At 42.9% G+C, this 18,613-nt stretch overlaps 1 protein-coding gene across 8 annotated transcripts in view; it reads left to right on the top strand.

The window, feature by feature from the left end:
- The window catches only part of IGF1R (insulin like growth factor 1 receptor), a 308,206-nt gene that overhangs the window by 227,647 nt on the left and 61,946 nt on the right, over positions 1 to 18,613 (top strand). For all 8 annotated transcript variants that reach the window (XM_073304258.1, XM_073304254.1, XM_073304259.1 and 5 more), the window contains 5 exons: positions 7,401 to 7,615; positions 9,684 to 9,810; positions 12,145 to 12,383; positions 14,572 to 14,739; positions 14,955 to 15,159. In XM_073304258.1, coding sequence (XP_073160359.1) covers positions 7,401 to 7,615; positions 9,684 to 9,810; positions 12,145 to 12,383; positions 14,572 to 14,739; positions 14,955 to 15,159 — 954 coding nt within the window. The remainder of the gene's footprint in view (positions 1 to 7,400; positions 7,616 to 9,683; positions 9,811 to 12,144; positions 12,384 to 14,571; positions 14,740 to 14,954; positions 15,160 to 18,613) is intronic.

Below are 18,613 nucleotides of genomic sequence, written 5' to 3'. Positions count from 1 at the left end.
AACTGAAACAGACTTGCCTGAGAGAACATAGTGAATCTGTAGCAGAGCCAGGATTCGATCTCCGAAGTTAGAAGATGAGGAATGCACAGTTAGAGGCCACCTGTCAAAATTTATGGTGTCAATCACATAGGAAGCCTCTGACTGAGACAGGGTTAGAACCAAGTTCTCCATTATGGCATTCATGTGTCTTAATCACCAGATCATCCTTTTGTCCTCTGCCACTTTCACTGCACACCTTCCAGAGCGGGTCCTGTGGGACGGTGCTCCCTGCCTCCCTCTCACCCCCAAGCCCTCTGGACTTGTTATTGGGCTCCTGCCCCATGCACCTCCTTGACCGCACCAGTCATGCAAACTAACTCATCTGAATGCCATCCAGCTGGTCCACCTCTGAACCATGCCCAGGAAACATCTGTATGCGCTCATGCTTCACACCATCCACTTCCTCATCCTTGTGACCTGCCCCGACACCAGGTAGCTGGACCTGTTGCCACCTCAGGAGGGCAAGGAATGCTGGTAGGACAGTCTATAATCCACTCTGGTCCCCCAGTCTTTTGGGTATATTAGTTGGCAGTTCCTTCATGGAGCCAGGAGCACAGGAATGTACCTGGCACAGTTCACAAACTCCCCCAACATCTGTCGTCTTTGCAGCTAGAGGGAGACCCTGGTACACATCTAGGTAGAGTGCATCAGGTTACAATCGCTCTTCCAGAACCTCTTACTGAGATTCTGGCTGCAGTTTTCTCTGCACTTCCTGGTATTGGTACCCCCTTCCCATGGCTGCACAAAGTTTCAGGACCTCCCCTTCAGCGTCCTTCTGGAGCCGGCCAAGATGGCCCTCCATCACACCAGAAGGAGGAAGTTGGATTGGGGGGAGGCTACTCTGCAAAAGCAGGGACTTATTTCTATTCCTTGTCCAGTCACACCTCCTAGCAGAGTTCTTCTGAGTCCACTGACTCTTTAGATGCCTTTGAGGAACAGTGGGTGCTGTTGGGGGTTCTCTGTTCAGTGTCCCCATCTGATCACCTGATTTTCACCTTCTGACTTTCACACCTGCCCCTGTTTTTTCATTTGTTGTCCCCCACAATTACTTGTGGCCTGGGTTCACTAGCCCCTCCCTCTTGGTGAAGGGGAAGGCTGTTAGCTATGGGTGGGTTTTCACCTGCTGTCTCCTGGCACTACAGTAGGTACACACCTTCCAGCTTCTGCCACAAATGAAGAAAAAGTCCTACAAATGGTTTCGTATGCGACACTGCCCTGATTCATTCCCTTAGCACTGTCGCTCCTGTGCACTGAATGAGACAGGGTCCTATGGACAAAATTGTATGTGACCATGTCATTAAAGACTGTGTCATACGACTTATGTCCAAGGGACTGAATTAAGGTTACACAGGCAACTGAAATTATTTCCTTACTTTTCAGAGTTTGGCTTTCCAACTTAAGTAAGATTATTTGATCATAGTTTTTTGTACGTCATTTCAAAGGTAAAAATAAATTCTATGGGCAGCTGTAACAGCTCCCCCATCCTGCCTCATTAATAGAGTTTGAACCCTGAACCTTCAGTTTGAGCTACAGGACTAACTACATAAATTGGCACAGGTTATCTCAGCGGAGAGCCCTGTGCTGAGTTCAGGGGGAACCTGGTCCCTGGGGTTTTTGTTGGGAGCCTAGCCTGGTGCACTTCCAGTGTCCTTTATCTTTCTCCTGTGGGGATGAGGGAGTGAGCAGTGCAATCTCCTTTTGTTGACTCTGGCCTTTTTTCTCCTGAAGCTGCAATCAAGGGTGCCAGTTGCAATGGTGGCTTGTAGACTCCTGTCAACTTAGAAATGGACACTAAGACCCTCCCAGTTCATTTTTCTTAGACTGCTGAACAGCCATTAGGTAACTTTCAATCAGTGCCAGGTTAGCTGAACTGGCAACGGTCATCTAGAGGTGAAAGTTGCATTTACCACTTAACGTTATATTAAACTTCAAAATGAAACCGCCTGGCCATTGCACTGCATCAAAATACATTCATGCCATGGAAGAAGGGGTATTTCTAGACGTTACTCCTATTTATAGGTCAATGGCACAGAAAAAAAAATATGGCTCCTATAGGGGTTGTTTCTCCTCTTTGTTTTAGTTTAAAGAGACATTATGAAGAAACTGATGCTTTCTCAGAGACTTCTACAAATAAGTGACCCTTCAAAAGGGAGGTAGAGAATGGGGCATGACAGGTTGAATTTACATATGGGCTCAAGTGCCCCACTGATTCCCCTGCTAGTTAGAGGAGAGCAAAACACCCCAAAGACGGCCATGGGTAAAGTCGTGTCATGGCACAGTACATCCAAACCCACACTTTAAATTAAACACAAGAAAGCACTATCTCTAGTTTCTCCCGTATGAATTTCCCAACAGAGACTCAGTTCTTGGTAGAGCTGCTTCTAGCCCATCTACAGTGTACGGATTTATAGCCGTGCTGCATAATGAAGGGCCTGTTGGTGCTTTGATTATAAACCCCATTTTTCTGTTTGAAAGTCCCATCAGGCAGATACTGTAGAAATAAAGGAGAAGGTACCAGAATTGTTGTTATATTGGTTATTTGCTGATTTCTAAAGTTTTGTTATGCTGTGGCTTGTTGGGGGAAATATTCTAAAATTATGGGAGAGTTTGATTTAAATTTGAATGGCTTGTAAACCAGTTTAAAAATGTCTGTCTTCTGATGGTGCCTTTTATACGCCATTCCCTAATTTGTTTGCTTGTTTGTTTCGCAATAATTCTATTGCGGTGGTGCCTAAAACCCCTGGTCAGGGATCTGGGCCCGAGTGGGCAGGCACTGCATGGACGCAGAGACACACACCGTCCGTGCTCGCATGCGCTCGCGCTCTCGTGTCACATTAAAAGACAGTCCTTGCTTCAAAATGCTCCCCAGTCTTTTTTTAAAAAGCAAACCAAAAATTTTCTAAGGATTATTCCGCTCTCCTGCTAATGTTTATAAGCAACTTTTCCCTCAAGGAATAAAGTGATTGGCCCGCTCTGTGGGGGCAGCTGTGACGCTGACGAGATACAGTGTGAACCTCCTCCCATCCCTTGTTCCCTTCTCTCCCTTATTGGCTGTGATTAGTGGGCTAAAGAGCTTTTTGCCCATCCTAGCCCTGGTAGTTGGAGTACCTTCTTCTCTGGGCCTCCCCAGGGGGCTTCTCTTCTGGTCTCTGCTGGTCAGATTCTGTTGCCTGGTCTTCCCTCTGCAGTCAACTCCCAGACTGCTGGCTTGAGCCTGCTGCTCACACTCACTGCACTGGCCCTTAGTCTGCCAGTCCCTGTTCCTATTCCGTAGAGGTCACTTCCCTTTCCTGGTCATTCTGAATTGCACATTGCCCTCTCTTAGCAATAGGCTGACCTGGGTTCTTGCCTCTCCCAGAATGAACTGTGGCGCTATCCTTTCCTTTCAGATCATCCTAAAAAGGAAGGCGGGGGATGCCCAGTAATGATCAGCAGAATTACTGCTGCATTTTTTTTTACAGGGACCATTATAAATTTCAGTGCAGATGTATGTAGCACTGTGAAAGTCCCAGGAGCTACATAAATATGTAAAATGTGATGTGTTTTAAAAACTCAGCCAGTAGTTGCCCAGTTATCAGTGTGTCCTGTGATTTAAGGTTGCACATCAGCTGTGTGATGACACTACCATGTGGGTGCTGCAGGGGATATGAACATCTGTTCACGTTCTTTCAGTCCTGCCATAAAAACTGGGCCTTGAAGGTCCACAGGCAGCTTCTGCTCATTGGTTTAGACTGTCCTCCTTCAGGCCCCAACCTCTTCTCTTTCGGTTAGTTTCTATCTCAATAGCTGATTGGCAGAAGTTTGTTTTCCTGTTGAGGTTCTTTTATTCTTTCCGTGCTATCTTCCTTGGCATCCTGACATTTTCTTTCCTCCCTCCACCCCCCTCCTCCACAGCTGTAAAGGCCAAAGTCTGATATAATCGTTACTTATAACTTGTATCTCCAGAACCCTGAGTGTGCTTTTTGCCCTCTTCAGCATCTTTTCCATTTCTGCAATGGTTTACCTATCCTGTGACTGGACTTGTATACAATATTCAAAATGTGGTTTCCCTGCTGCCTCAGATGGTGCCAGAATAGCTTCTACTAATTTATACTTGCAGTGTATATATAAACCCGTAGAACTCGTTTGCCTTAAACTGCTACTCAGACTTGTGCAAATGGTTTTAACATACTCGTTTTAACAGTTAGTCCCAACTGTTTCTTGACCTCTTTGCAGTAATCTAAAGTACGAACGAGAATGATTGACTTTGTCCAGTCACTTGATTGTCTTGAAAATTTAGTCAAGTCTCTGGTATTTTAAACACAAAGTGATAGGAGGTTTTCAATTAAACCTCTTGTATTAAAACCTGTTGTAATAACCTTGAAGGTGCTTTATTGTACTAGCTGCATCTAATTTGAGTCCTGCTTTAGGTCTGTCTTAAAAAAACAACCTCATCTGCCATTATTTATTCACATGACTATTGATAATGCATGTTTCATCTCATTAAAGAGGTTCAGGAAGTTGCAAGCATAGTTTTTGCTCATTGACTGCAAAGAGAATAGTGTCTGAACCATCCACAGGCTCTCAGTACACATGGTGAACTCTAAGTGCAGTTTTGCGTAATGCTTGGAAAAGATGTTCTCTTGGCAAAATATATTTAGTATGACTTGAAGATGGCGCATATGGGTGAGTTAAACTGTATTAGTCAACAGAAAGCAGTTGTACTCACTTTGCTCAACCCAAAGCAGTGTCAGGTGTATTTGGTTTGTTCGAAATAAAGTACTAGGTATTTGGGGACACTTGGAAGTAGGAGGAGCAGGCTGTTCTCGTTTTTATATAGCACTGTAAGAGCACTTGGCACTAAGAAGAAAACACAAGAGAGAACTGCAATCCTGTCCCAAAGAGCTTGCAGCCCCGTTAACAAACGATTCCATTGTCATGGATGATTCATTGGGTATTCTGAGGTGTCATTGTTGTGTAACATGGGAGGAAACAATACTGAAGGAAAACTATAAATGATGGTGTTGATTTGCTATCAAACCCATGGTTAGTCTGTTACTATCCTGCAGAAACTCATAATTGATGTTGCATAATGTGTTTGAGAAAAAATAAATTTTGACTCCATTGATAGGGACACACCCGTGCAAAACAAACAGGGCTTGCACAAAACACAAGGGTGTAGTGTATTTATATTCGGGGTTTACATCAGTGTAGTTAACATGGGTGCAAATTTCCCTAATATTACAATAATCATTTAGATATGCCCTTAATTCCCTCTCCAGTCCTTTCCTTTCATAGAATCATAGAATAGAATATCAGGGTTGGAAGGGACCTCAGGAGGTCATCTAGTCCAACCCCCTGCTTAAAGCAGGACCAATCCCCAACTAAATCATCCCAGCCAGGGCTTGGTCAAGCCTGACCTTAAAAATATCTCAGGAAGGAGATTCCACCACCTCCCTAGGTAACGCATTCCAGTGTTTCACCACCCTCCTAGTGAAAAAGTTTTTCCTAATATCCAACCTAAAGCTCCCCTACTGCAACTTGAGACCACTACTCCTTGTTCTGTCATCAGCTACCATTGAGAACAGTCTAGATCCATCCTCTTTGGAACCCCCTTTCAGGTAGTTGAAAGCAGCTATCAAATCCCCCCTCATTCTTCTCTTCTGCAGACTAAACAATCTCAGTTCCCTCAGCCTCACCTCATAACTCATGTGTTCCAGTCCCCTAATCATTTTTGTTGCCCTCCGCTGGACTCTTTCCAATTTTTCCACATCCTTCTTGTAGTGTGGGGCCCAAAACTGGACACAGTACTCCAGATGAGGCCTCAGCAATGTCGAATAGAGGGGAACGATCACTTCCCCCGATATGCTGGCAGTGCCCCTACGCGTACATCCCAAAATGCCATTGGCCTTCTTGGCAACAAGGGCACACTGTTGACTCATATCCAGCTTCTCGTCCACTGTAACCTCTAGGTCCTTTTCCGCAGAACTGCTGCCTAGCCATTCGGTCCCTAGTCTGTAGCGGTGCATGGGATTCTTTCGTCCTTAGTGCAGGACTCTGCACTTGTCCTTGTTGAACCTCATCAGATTTCTTTTGGCCCAATCCTCTAATTTGTCTAGGTCCCTCTGTATCCTATCCCTACCCTTCAGCATATCTACCTCTCCTCCCAGTTTAGTGTCATCTGCAGACTTGCTGAGGGTGCAATCCACGCCATCCTCCAGATCATTTATGAAGATATTGAACAAAACCAGCCCCAGGACTGACCCTGGGGCACTCCACTTGATACCGGCTGCCAACTAGACATGGAGCCATTGATCACTACCCGTTGAGCCCGACAATCTAGCCAACTTTCCATCCACCTTATAGTCCATTCATCCAGCCCATACTTCTTTAACTTGCTGGCAAGAATACTGTGGGAGACCGTGTCAAAAGTTTTCCCAACCTCAAAATGAAAATGGTTCTGCAGGCTCTTTTCTGCCATGGATACTTGAAGTTCCCATCTTGCCATTTCAGCCTGGCGTGGAATTCACACAAGTAACTTGCATCGGTATTCATCAAAGTTAAGGTGTGCATGTAACTCCACTCGTGCACTGAGAGAATAGACTCCCATTGTCTGTTAGAAAGTGGCTGCAGCAGGTGGTCAGATTGTGACGGTGCAGAGCTTTTAAAGCAGTGAAGGTTTGTGCTGTGCTCAGAGCAAGAGTGACATAAGTGTGACCGTTTATTCCCAGACAGTAGTATACGAGAGGCAGAGTACTTGGTAGAGCATATGTGATAACTTTTATTGGACCAACAGATAAATTACAACACACTGTCTTCTAGGCAAAGAAAACTCCTCATTCAGCTCATGTAACACAATTTAGTAACACAAGAAAGGATGCCACATTCTCTACCTTTCCATCTTACCTTGATGAGTTAAAGTACAGCACACGTTTTCTGCTATACAATATGCAGGGCTGTCAAATCTCATTAGCAGTTAACGTGGAAAATACATTATAGAGATCTCTTTCAAAGGGACATGTATTGAATGTTGTATGTCAAGTAGTGGGACAGGAATAAAATAGTGTACCATTGTATTTTGTATAGCATCTTCCATACAAACTTCATTGTCATACCCACACTGGAGTAAGGGAAGTCTACAACCAGTGGCAATCTGGAAGTCCCGTGTTGCAGCTGTTTCCCCTCTTCCCTGTGGAAAAATTCAAGGGAAACTCACTTCCTAGGGGGAAGAAGCATTTGCTCTCCTCTTTGGAGGCAGAGCGACTGGGCAGGTGTAATCAGTTCATGTCAATAGGAATTGCCCCCGTGTTCAGCTAGTTTGGCCAGGAACTACCCATGAGCTGCTGGTAAAACTAACTTTGCCTTTTAAAATCTCTTTGTAGGAATTATTCTTTCTATGTGCTGGACAACCAAAATCTGCAACAGCTGTGGGACTGGAACCACCACAACCTGACGATCAAAGAGGGGAAAATGTACTTTGCGTTTAATCCCAAACTGTGTGTGTCTGAGATTTACCGCATGGAGGATGTGTCAGGAACCAAGGGACGGCAGAGTAAAGGAGATATAAATCCAAGAAACAATGGGGAGAGAGCCTCTTGTAAGTCAAAGTTCAGAAGTGGAATTAAATAGGAGTGAGGCCTTATACAAGCTCTAAAAATAAGGACAATCACCCCACGATCCTATTGAAGAACACAGAATGGAGAAGTTAGCGATTAAAAGACACATTGTCCATTTTAATTCAGGGGTTCCCAAACTGCGGTTCTTGGTCTACTGGTGGTCTGCAGAGCTGGCTGGTCACATATGGATGACTATTCCCAGCTGGCTAAATTACACTGATGAAGAAAATGCATTGTTTTCCTAATACCGATTTTGACAGCGATTGCTATCGCTACGGGAACACAATTTAAAATGTCCACATTACAAAAGAGTTTGAGAATGCCCAATTCCATTGCTTTGCCACACCGCAATATTTCACAAAGTAATCTTTTTTTCCTTATTTGTGGTATAATCTGGTTTTTAAAATCTTCAGGGATGGAGCTTCCACCCCTTCCTTTGCAAGACAGATCCATGACATAATAAATATTAGGGGGGAGAGGGGAATGTCTGTTTAGTTTCCTGGTATTGAGAAAACTGCGCAATTTTGTTTCAGTGCCTTTTTATTTTAGTGCAAAACAGGTTGTTTTATTTTCATACTTCTGGCTGGCCTCTGCTGGTGTGGATTGCTGCTTGTCAGTTGCTAGAAATATTCATTAGAATAAATCTGCTGTGATTTGTTTCCGTGTCAAACAGAGAATAACTTGAGAGAAATATTTCCAGTTAGTTCTACAATATTTCAGAGTTACAATGCGTTTGTGTTTTTGGGCTGTGCAGAAGCATATTCACAAAGGGCATGATCTTCAAAACCTATTCAAGATTTACAAGTATAAAATCCCATCTGTCCTTTAAGGATTGCAAAGAAAAGAGGGCTTACAGGCCTGGCTTTGCCCCAAGACCCCTACAGCTGATGACATGTCTTGTCTGTTAGGTTGTTCGTGGTGTTCTTGGAAATGAGTAAATTAAAGCATATCATGTTTATAAGTAAAACCCCTTTGTGCTGGACAGTGTTTACAAAACTAGGACACATACACTGCTGAATGTCTCTTTAGGCATGATGCATAAATGCAGATGGTGCAGATCCTTGTTGTGCAAAGGAAGGAGTGTGCTTACATTCAATAGACTGAGTGCTCACAGTTCTGGAGGAGTTACAGATGCACAGCCAGTCCCTACTACCATGAGGCCAGTGCCAGCCACTGCCTGTTCCTTAAAACTATTACAAAAAGCTTTCTGACTCTCAAAAGGGAAAAAAGGAGAGAATTAACAAAAGCTAAATTGCCTTTGAAAAGATATTAGCACCATTAGTGCCAGCGTACATGAGGGTGAAAACCTCTTTATTTTTCAGAGAGTTCTACTAAGATGTTAAAACTCACTCACAGTTGACACTTAACACACACGTTCTCAGTCCAAGAATTACGTTTTTAAAACAGTTTTGTTTCAGGACTGGATGGCTATTCATCTCCAAGTTGCTGGTTCAAATCCAGCCCAGTGTAGTATAGTGACTGGAAAGTGCTGCCATCAAATGGTTGTGCTGTATATGAAATGAGTTTAATAGTTCTCAGTCCAGGGCCTAATGAATAGGAATGCAAAAAACACTACTGCAGTTGCCAGGGACTGCATGGGCCATAAAAGCTGATCTTTCCTTTTACCCTAGAGAGTGCTCAGTTAAACTCAGTGCTTAAATTTATAAGCAAAATAGAAGATGGAAACTTGTAGTGCTAACTGTATTGGTCCTGTAGATGAGCAGGACTTCCATTCACAGAGAGAATCCTGAGCACCTTTTCCCAGCATTCTAACCACACACTTTAAAATGTTTTATTTTTAAGAAGTAAATTTACGTGTTTCCATGTATCCTAAAGTTACTGAATGCTCACGAAGTGCTTTGGAATAAATAGACCATATGTAGCAACTAGTAGGTTCCTGCTGTACAGTGGTGATGAGTGCGATCGAGACCTCTAAACTAGATAATACTGAGGCACACAGTTTTAACAAACACAACAAAACCCAATAACAAAGTTGTGAATTGAACTAATTTTGCCATGGTTACTGACTGTCATTTGTTTATGCTGTAGGCGAAAGCCACATTCTGAATTTTGTCTCCAACACCACCCTGAAGAACCGGATTAAGCTCACCTGGGAGCGGTATCGCCCTCCAGATTACAGAGATCTTATTAGCTTCACTGTTTACTACAAAGAGGCGTGAGTATACGTGTTCTGAGACTAATTATGTCATTCAGGAAATAACAGGCACAGTGGGTAGGGTTTCTCTCTTGACCGTTGTGTTTATTGGCTGAATAAAGAATAAAGTGAGTCAGCAAAGTCCCTTGGGCAATACTTATTCTGTGCAGTGTACTCACTTTGTTCTCGAGTGCTCCTTTCTTGCAAGGTTCTGTTTTGATACTATGTACTAGACCAAAGTGCCTGCTAACGTAGAGGTGTTTAGGACCTCTTTTCTGTCTCTTCCACCCCCACATCCCTCCAAAATTTCAAATTAAAAAATCCCAAGTGATATCAAATGCTCGCCTATTTTCTGGGTGCATTTCTGTGTTTATTGGAATCTCCAAATAATACGTGTGCTTGTATGCCAATTAGCTCTTTCTCCTCCCAGCCATGACATTGGCTAGGCAGCAGCATGGATTGGAGAGAGAGTTTGAAGGTCTGGTTTGGAGCTTCAGTATTGTAACTAATTGGGCTCTGGGTAATTTAGGTTCTCTAGGCTGGACAGAGTGCTGCAGCGTTTGCTGATGGTGGAATGCGGTAGGATGCAGCGGAGAACTGACTTTGTTAGGATCTGTTAGATCTGACTTTGTTAGATCCTTTCTCACTCCCCCCACATGCACACATACCAAACCCCTTTGTATTGGAGATGGGCCTGAACCAGAACTGAAATCCGAATGAACACATGCTCTCCATCCCCTGTGCTCCAGTGTTTTGCGAAGTGTTTGGATCCAAATGGTGACTTGGGCTCATTTCTCTTTCTCCTTCATATTCAAGTATTTTTCTGACCCGTGTTCCCATTTCATCTGTCACTAAGCAGCTTTTCTAAAGAGGACCTATTGCCAGTGTCCACGCTGACTAGCAATTCTTGGTACAACAACCACCCTTCAAGGGTCTAACCCTACCTTTTTGTAGTCCTTTCCCTACTCCATTCTATCTCTAATCTCAGACCAGGTTTTCTCTTTGCTGTCCGGAGCTGTTCTACATCTCTGTGGAAGTAATAGTTAGAGTGAGCAAGAAACACTTCCAACCGGAAACATATTAAATCAGTCAGCTGCATTGAGATTTTGATTTGAGAAGAGAGAGATGTAACAGGCGCACACACAGCACGGTGAGCAGGCTGATTGCTTCAACATCCTGGAGCTGAGTTGTGAGCAAATGAAGCAGGAATTCTATTAATACCACAATATGAGTCTGTAACATGGTATGCCTTCACTATTGACATGTCCATGCTAAATAGCCATTAAGTAAAAGTAATACCTTTGTATATAGTTGTACCAATAATAGAATTTAAAATCAATCAAAGGTACCAATTACAGATCCAAATGTGGTTGTTTGCCTATAATGTCAAGAACTAAAGCAGCCAGTATGCTACTGAGCTACTAGTCAAAGTGTAGCGAAATCTGGGTTCTTGCGGCTAACGTTCAACCATTGTCTATAATTATTCTGAGTCACATCTGTTGAATTTGTGCCCAGATAACCTGTGAATATAAAGTCAGAAACATTTCACTGTCTGTTTTTGAAAGTAAGATAGGGCAACTGAGAGTCAGTGTTCTTAGAACAAGTCTTGTTTACGTTTTAATTGACACACTAATCTACAGCTATGTAACCAAACACCTTTATATTGAGTACAAGGAGTTTCCTTCTGTACCTTCATGTGAATGTGATTGGTTCTTTTGGTTTATTACCACTGTCACAAGATAATAACAAACTAGCATTTTTTTATTGTTTTATGGTTCATTGTGTTTATATAAGGAGAAATAAGGACTTTTTATTATTCCATTATATGGGGAAGGGGCTATTTGTTTGGCACAGTCTACCCGTTGTATAATGCTAGGGACCCTTATAGAGCTCTATAAATAATAAATTAATACCCCAGCAGGCTTCTTCTCTCCAATGCTTATTGACCTATCCCTGAAAGTCTGTTTCTGTTTCACTTGCTGACAACAGTTAAACATTATCTCTCCTTTGGCAGGAAGTAGTTGAATTGAAGATGATTGTTCACACTGATAAATTATCCAACAGCTTTCCTTTTGTGGGAAGGGAAAGTAAGCTATGAGTACCTATTTCCCTGGATTCCTGACATCTCCGTAACTACAGAGGCTAAATCCTGCAGCTAAATCCCAACTCCTAGTTTTATAGCAGTTGGAAATAAAAGACAAATCTAGGCTTTGGGATTCTCTTTTATTCTTCAAAAAAAGCAAATAAACTTTTTATATTAGTTTCATTGGACAAAGGCTGATGTGAGATTCTCCCATAAAAGTTCGAGTGTTTTTAAGAGGAAGTAAAAGTACAATATTTCTTTTAATATTTCAGACCATTCAAGAATGTGACAGAGTATGATGGCCAAGATGCTTGCGGTTCTAATAGCTGGAACATGGTGGATGTTGATCTGCCCCCAAACAAAGAGAACAACCCTGGGATTTTACTGCAAGGACTGAAACCTTGGACTCAATATGCCATTTATGTCAAGGCTGTTACTCTCACAATGATGGAAAATCACCACATCCATGGAGCAAAGAGTGAAATAGTCTACATACGCACCAATGCTGCAGGTAAGGCCTGTGATAGCTCAGTGGTTTGAGCATTGGCCTGCTAAACCCAGGGTTGTGAGTTCAATCCTTGAGGGGGCCATTTGGGATCTGGGGCAAAAATTGGGGATTGGTCCTGCTTTGAGCAGGGGGTTGGACTAGATGACCACCTGAGGTCCCTTCCAACCCTGATCTTCTATGATGCATGGGACTGCAAAGGTATCACAGGCTGGGCTTTCACCCACTCAAATGGTTCTTTAAAGCTGCATGCGTAATTTATTAGCCCTGGACTGTGGAAAAAACTAAGTGCATTGGAAAACATGAACAACTTTTAAATGCTTGATACTCAGGAAATCCATTAGAGGGGCCCAGTGCAGTTTAAATATATTACAGTCTCAGTTAAGGTCATTTGTAATAATCCTCCCAGAAAACATTGCAATGAGAGGGCAGACAAGGGTTTGTTTGTCAGCTATACAGAGAGGAACACAGGGTGTCTGTTTTTCACAGTTGTGTACTTGCCTTGAAGTCATAGTACTGATCATTACAACACAACACCAGGTGAACATGTTGGATTCAGCTCCATCTTTATACCACAATAGCTTCCAAAATGAGTGGGGCACTTAAATAGCCTGGCATCCGAGATGAATTATTAAAAAAACCAAACTGCTTGATAAGGTAATTTCTGAAACAAGAGATGGGAGAAGCTCAGGTACCCTGATACTACAGTGAGGTGCATAGTATAATAACCTACATAGATATAGATAAAAACTGGCTTTTACTTGTAAGTGTCGGCTGCCTTTTCAATAGACCATAATTTTGAGATCTACAAGCACGTTGCTTTTAAATGTTTGGCTTTTGGAAGGCACTGAACATCAGGTCATGTTTACCTGTTCGTCTCAGCTGTGTTCCAGATTGTTCTATTTTAAGTGTGTGTAACCCTACGTGCACTGTTACAGGATTTGAAGTGTCTTTTTTGCCCTATATCTTCTAAAGCAGTTGGGATTTTGCTCTTATTTTAAAGCTCTTGGTTTTCTAGTGCATGCAATATAATTTTGCCTTGGAGCAAGCATTGGAGACCTTAAGCTGTAGAGATCCCCAAGATGCTGCTGCTGCATTGGTGAAAAGGGCTCTTGCACTACCTATAAGAGCCTCTTTCACCATTTTTCCATTGAAATGTGTGAGGGTGAGAGAGAGAAGTTTGAGAGAGTGAGATGTTTTTCAACCTTGAATTCAACAATCTCTGGCAATGCTGAGTGAGACAACTCAACTTTTTGTTTGCTCAAATTCAGGAGAAAACCCACCCTATATATTTTAAGTTTTTTTCCAGTGTATTCTACACAGATGCCAGCTGAGACCAGCCACCATTGTTCATATAGCATAATAGCAAAAATACAAGATGTGTTTATTTTCAGGGTGTCAATCAAACAAGGGGAGAATTAAGTCAAATAATTCAAAATTGTGCTCAGTGGGATTTGCCTGTAAACTCTGTAAAATATCCAGTGTATTTAGAGGTGGGAAGTCCAGTTAGAACCTCACTCTCATCAGACCTCTCCGTAAATGTCCTTGTATGTTTTTGGATGTTGTTTCATATGGAAATTCATCACACAGGTTTGCTGCAGGGTTTGTTGCTGTGGTTTGTTTACTCCACCCCCCTAAATTTCTCTCTCCGCATAATGCCAGTCATAATTTTCCATATGAAACCTCCGATTATGGCATTCTTAACGTTCTTCGCGTAAACAATTGCTTTTGTTGAGAAAGCAGCAACTAAAAGATATGGGACAGTGCGAGTACATAAATTGAACCTTTCTGGATTACATGGAGTAAGGAAATCAGAATGTCTTCAAATAGTTTACCAGGGCATGGTTACCGACTTCAGGCCAAGTTCTGTGGCCATTATTCAAGCAGTATTCCCTTTGGAAAGTAATGGGAGCGTTGCTATTTTAAGGATTGCAAAACTTGGCCCTTCGACATTAAGGCAAGTTGTTGTGTACATCAGATCACTGCTGTAGGGTGGTGGCCTTTAAAACGTTCACATCTGTTAGCCGAGGGGTGTCAGAAGCATTCTTCGTTCCCTTGAGGTGGGACGAGCTGTTATTCAGAGTGATGTACAAAGCAGTTAATTGAAGCATTGTTGCTCAGCTTTTTATATTTCAATATGAGTTGTGTGTAAAAATGCCTATTTTTTTTCCCCTGTTCCTTTTTCCCCCCCCAGTGCCATCTATCCCACTGGATGTTATTTCAGCATCTAATGCCTCCTCTCAGCTAATAGTGAAATGGAATCCACCCTCTCTCCCCAATGGCAACCTGTCGTACTATATTGTACGGTGGCAGCAGCAGCCTCAGGACAGTTATCTTTACCGACATAACTACTGCTCCAAAGGTAAGGGAGCTGACAGCAGTTATGTGTTAAAATGCCTGAGATTCATACCTGTCCGTCCTCATTATTCACATGACCAGCAAATGCAGCTGCAGCTACCTATTCTCTGACGTTTCTGTGAATAACAGCCAGTACAGGGGGAAGGGTGAACATGGATTGTTAATGCATCCACTGGCAATAAGGGAAAAAACCTCAACATCTGTTCTTTTCTTTTAAAGATAAAGTCCCAATTCGGAGATATGCTGATGGGACCATTGATACAGAAGAAGCTACCGAACCCACCAAGCCAGAGGGGAGTGGGGGAGAGAAAGGACCTTGTTGTGCTTGCCCCAAGACGGAGGCAGAGAAGCAAGCGGAGAAGGAGGAGGCAGAGTACCGGAAAGTCTTTGAGAACTTCCTTCATAACTCCATCTTTGTGCCCAGGTAATAGAAGTTGGATCTTTGCTGTCTTTATAGGTGGGGACTAGCAGTGATTGATATTTCCTGGGGCCCTTGGTATATACACATGAAAGCATTTTTTTAATGGAACCATAAGCACATAAACACTGCCTCATGTAAGGGGAGAGGTGATCTGCAGTCTTTCTATTTCACAGCTTCTTTTCTTCACTGATTTTTAGCCCGTGCTCTCCCTGTTTTAACTAATCATAATGGTCCTTACCTACATTGTTCAAGGACCTTTGTTGTGTTTGCTCCTTTGTGGAATCAAAGGTCATGTAAGAGTTCTTCACCTGTAATGGTTTCAAGGATGATCAACCCACGGCAGAGAACTGGCTTCAAACAAGTTTTTTTTCTCTAAATGGCCTTTTAAATGCATAGGTAACTCGTCTTGAAGGTGTATCTGGTTTGGAAATTAAAGGAATATTGAGGCCTTGCAAAATTTGAAATGGTTGTGCTTTCTAATTCATATGTCTGCACTAATTAAGGACTGTATTTTGGTTTCCTGGGCTTTGACTGTAACCAAGAACTAAATGTACACACTGTTTCATGATAAAGGGTGCTGTTTCCATGTTAAGTAGAAACATATCCATTAAGATCCATTTTATATGGCATCATGGAGCAGGTATTATTGAATTCATCCATGGTTGTGATGCTTGAGTTTCTAATTTACCTCTTTTGTAAGCTGTTTTTACTTAAGATAATTGGATCACAAGGCCAGCATACTGTGTGTGGCTGTAACACTATTATGTAAGCAATCAGCTTTCAGCTTTGATCGGGCATGTAGTCTCATTGTCTCTCCTGGCTAGTGAGGAGTAGGTGGAGTTGGCATTAAATGGGGCTTGAGAAAGTGTTCAGGTGTGGTCTTCGTGAAAAAATAAGACTGAATGATAAAGAAAATTTTTCTGTTCTCAAACTTAACTTGTAAAACTCTTATTTAAGACACTCTTAGACTGTGTAAGGCAGTGACACTCAGACCTGAGTGGGTCAGGAGCCAAATTAACGATCAACATTACACTGTTTTAAAACTTAAATGGGAGCAATTCATAAAGAATGCTTTGAATGTTTTACAGTCTTCTCCCCCCCCCCCTCCGCCGCCCCCCAGCTTGCTTTCATAATGGGTATATTTTTCTTTTCGGTGATTTAACAGCAGGATCAGATAAGTTACAAGACTTGTAAATAGCTGAGTTAGTTAAGTGACTTTTAAGAAGTCTGAATGTCAGGGAAATGTGAGATTATGACCTGGTGAGATTTCTCCATAGGACAAATCTGAGCAACTTCTTACTTAAGGATGTCTATTTTTTTTTTCTTTTCTTTCCCTGAGGGGGGAAGTTAATTCATGTGTCAACACAAGCCTCATTAGAAGTGTATTATGTTTCTAGCTTTTTACCGGGGTCTTGCTTGTCTTTGGGATGTTATGAAAGAAACACAGCATGTAAATAAAAGGATCTGACCATGCGGTTTTCAGGCTGCTTAAAAACCAATACATCTGTGTCGTTACATCCTCCTGCCCTGGCCTGTTTGTGATTTCTAAACGTCCCAAGTGTACAGCATTGCAGCAGGAAGGGTTGGGCCGAGACAAGATAATTTTTATTGCTGTTGGGGCTGCGTTTACAGCACTGCAAGAATCTTTAGTCTGCAGCTTTCCTTTTGCTCTCTTGTGGTAACCGAGTAACACTCACTATCTGAGAAACTGTAACTCTACAATTAGCACATAGAGACGTGGTCTCCACTTAAAAATTAAATTAACATAGCTACAATGCTCTGGGCTGTGAAAAATTTCACACGTTTAGCACCGAGAGTAGGTCAACATAATCCTAGGGTAGATATGGCTATGTTGACAGAAGGATTCTTCCATTGACCTAGCTACCTACCGCTTCTTGGAGAAGTGGATTACCTACGTGGATGGAAAAACCCCTTCCATCGGTTTAGGAAGCGCCTATGCTATGGCACGACAGTGGCACAGCTGTAACATTGTCCTGCTGTAATGACAGTAGTGTAGACACACCCTAAGAAGGTAATTAGATTTTGCACTGATATATCCATTTCTTTTAAAGATCTACTTTTTCTTTACAGTGATTTTATTTTCTCATTGTTTATCCCCTTCTCCCTATGTCATAAAATAGATGGATTTACTTGCCTTTTCCCCCAAGACTTTCCTTTATTTTTGGCTGTCTAATTTCTTGGGTACTAATTTTTTCCTCATTTGGGTGTTCCAGCAAAGTCAGCAGCTGCGCGACAGAAAGTCATTGATGTCAAATCCCTCAGTATTTTAGTTATGTTTGTCTTGTGGTTAATACATGGATCTCTGTCTTTCCCTAACGTGACTGTATTTTTTCACCCACGCGTTCTGTGTTTTTATTCTATCTTTTTTAAAGTAAATGTAGGACCCTGGTTTAAATTTTTCAGAGACTTTCAAAGAGCGAATCTTAACACATCCTGTAAACGTGGTGGTAGGTAAGGTCACTCCTTCTGGTTGTTTGGTTGCCAGGATGTGTTCTTGCATCAACACATGACTTTGCAGTTGATTTTTCTTTCCAGTCTCACCATAGGCACTGACTCCATGGGTGCTCCGGGGCTGGAGTACCCGTGGGGAAAAATTGGTGGGTGCTCTGCACCCACCAGCAGCTCCCCCCTTGCCGCTCCCCCCCCCAGCTCACCTCTGATTCCGCTCCGCCTTCTCCCCTGAGTCCGCCGCTGGGTCCTGCTTTTCCCCCCTCCCTCCCAGCGCTTGCGCTGCAAAACAGTTGTTTTGAGCGGCAAGCCTGGGAGGGAGGGGGAATGCTGCATGCTTGGGGGAGGAGGCAGGGCCGGGCGGGGATTTGGAGAGGGATCCAATAGGGGCAGGGAGGGGCGGAGTTGGGACAGGGGCTGGGGGGGAGGCACGAGCATCCACTGGCACTGACAAAAGTTGGCTCGTGTGAATCTCACTGCTTTTTGTCACAAGCGCAAATGTCCTCTAATTCAGAAGTGGGCATCCTTGTCCTTCTATGCTGGTCCAAAGGTTTATTCTCTACAGTGGAGTAAGGGGATGAATGATGACTCTACCAAAGCACAGCAAACAGGCCTAGTGGCTTCTCCAGTGATACATGTTATAAAAGAGAAAGTGTGTGTGCTTTTGTTTGCTATGAAATTCTCCCATTTCCTGCTTAAACTTACTCAGAACTTGTCTCTACCAACACTTCGTTCACAGCAAGCCGGGATGTAAATCTACCCGGCACCAGCCTGCCATGCATTACGTCACCATGTGGCACCAGCTGCCACTTCGCACTAAGAGTTTCCTGGTGTGCTGTGATCTACTCAGCTTTGAAATGGGAGTAGGTCAGAGCACACGAGGGAATTTCTAGAGCACGGCAGCAGTGTCCATGCATCGATTTAGCACGTGGCAGGCTAGTGCGAGGTAGATTTGCCCCCCAGTGTGCCTTTGGTTGAATAGACAAGC

Source organism: Lepidochelys kempii, chromosome 10, assembly GCF_965140265.1.
Source record: "Lepidochelys kempii isolate rLepKem1 chromosome 10, rLepKem1.hap2, whole genome shotgun sequence".
Lineage (NCBI taxonomy): Eukaryota > Metazoa > Chordata > Testudines > Cheloniidae > Lepidochelys > Lepidochelys kempii.
This window is presented reverse-complemented; position numbering and strand designations above follow the sequence as displayed.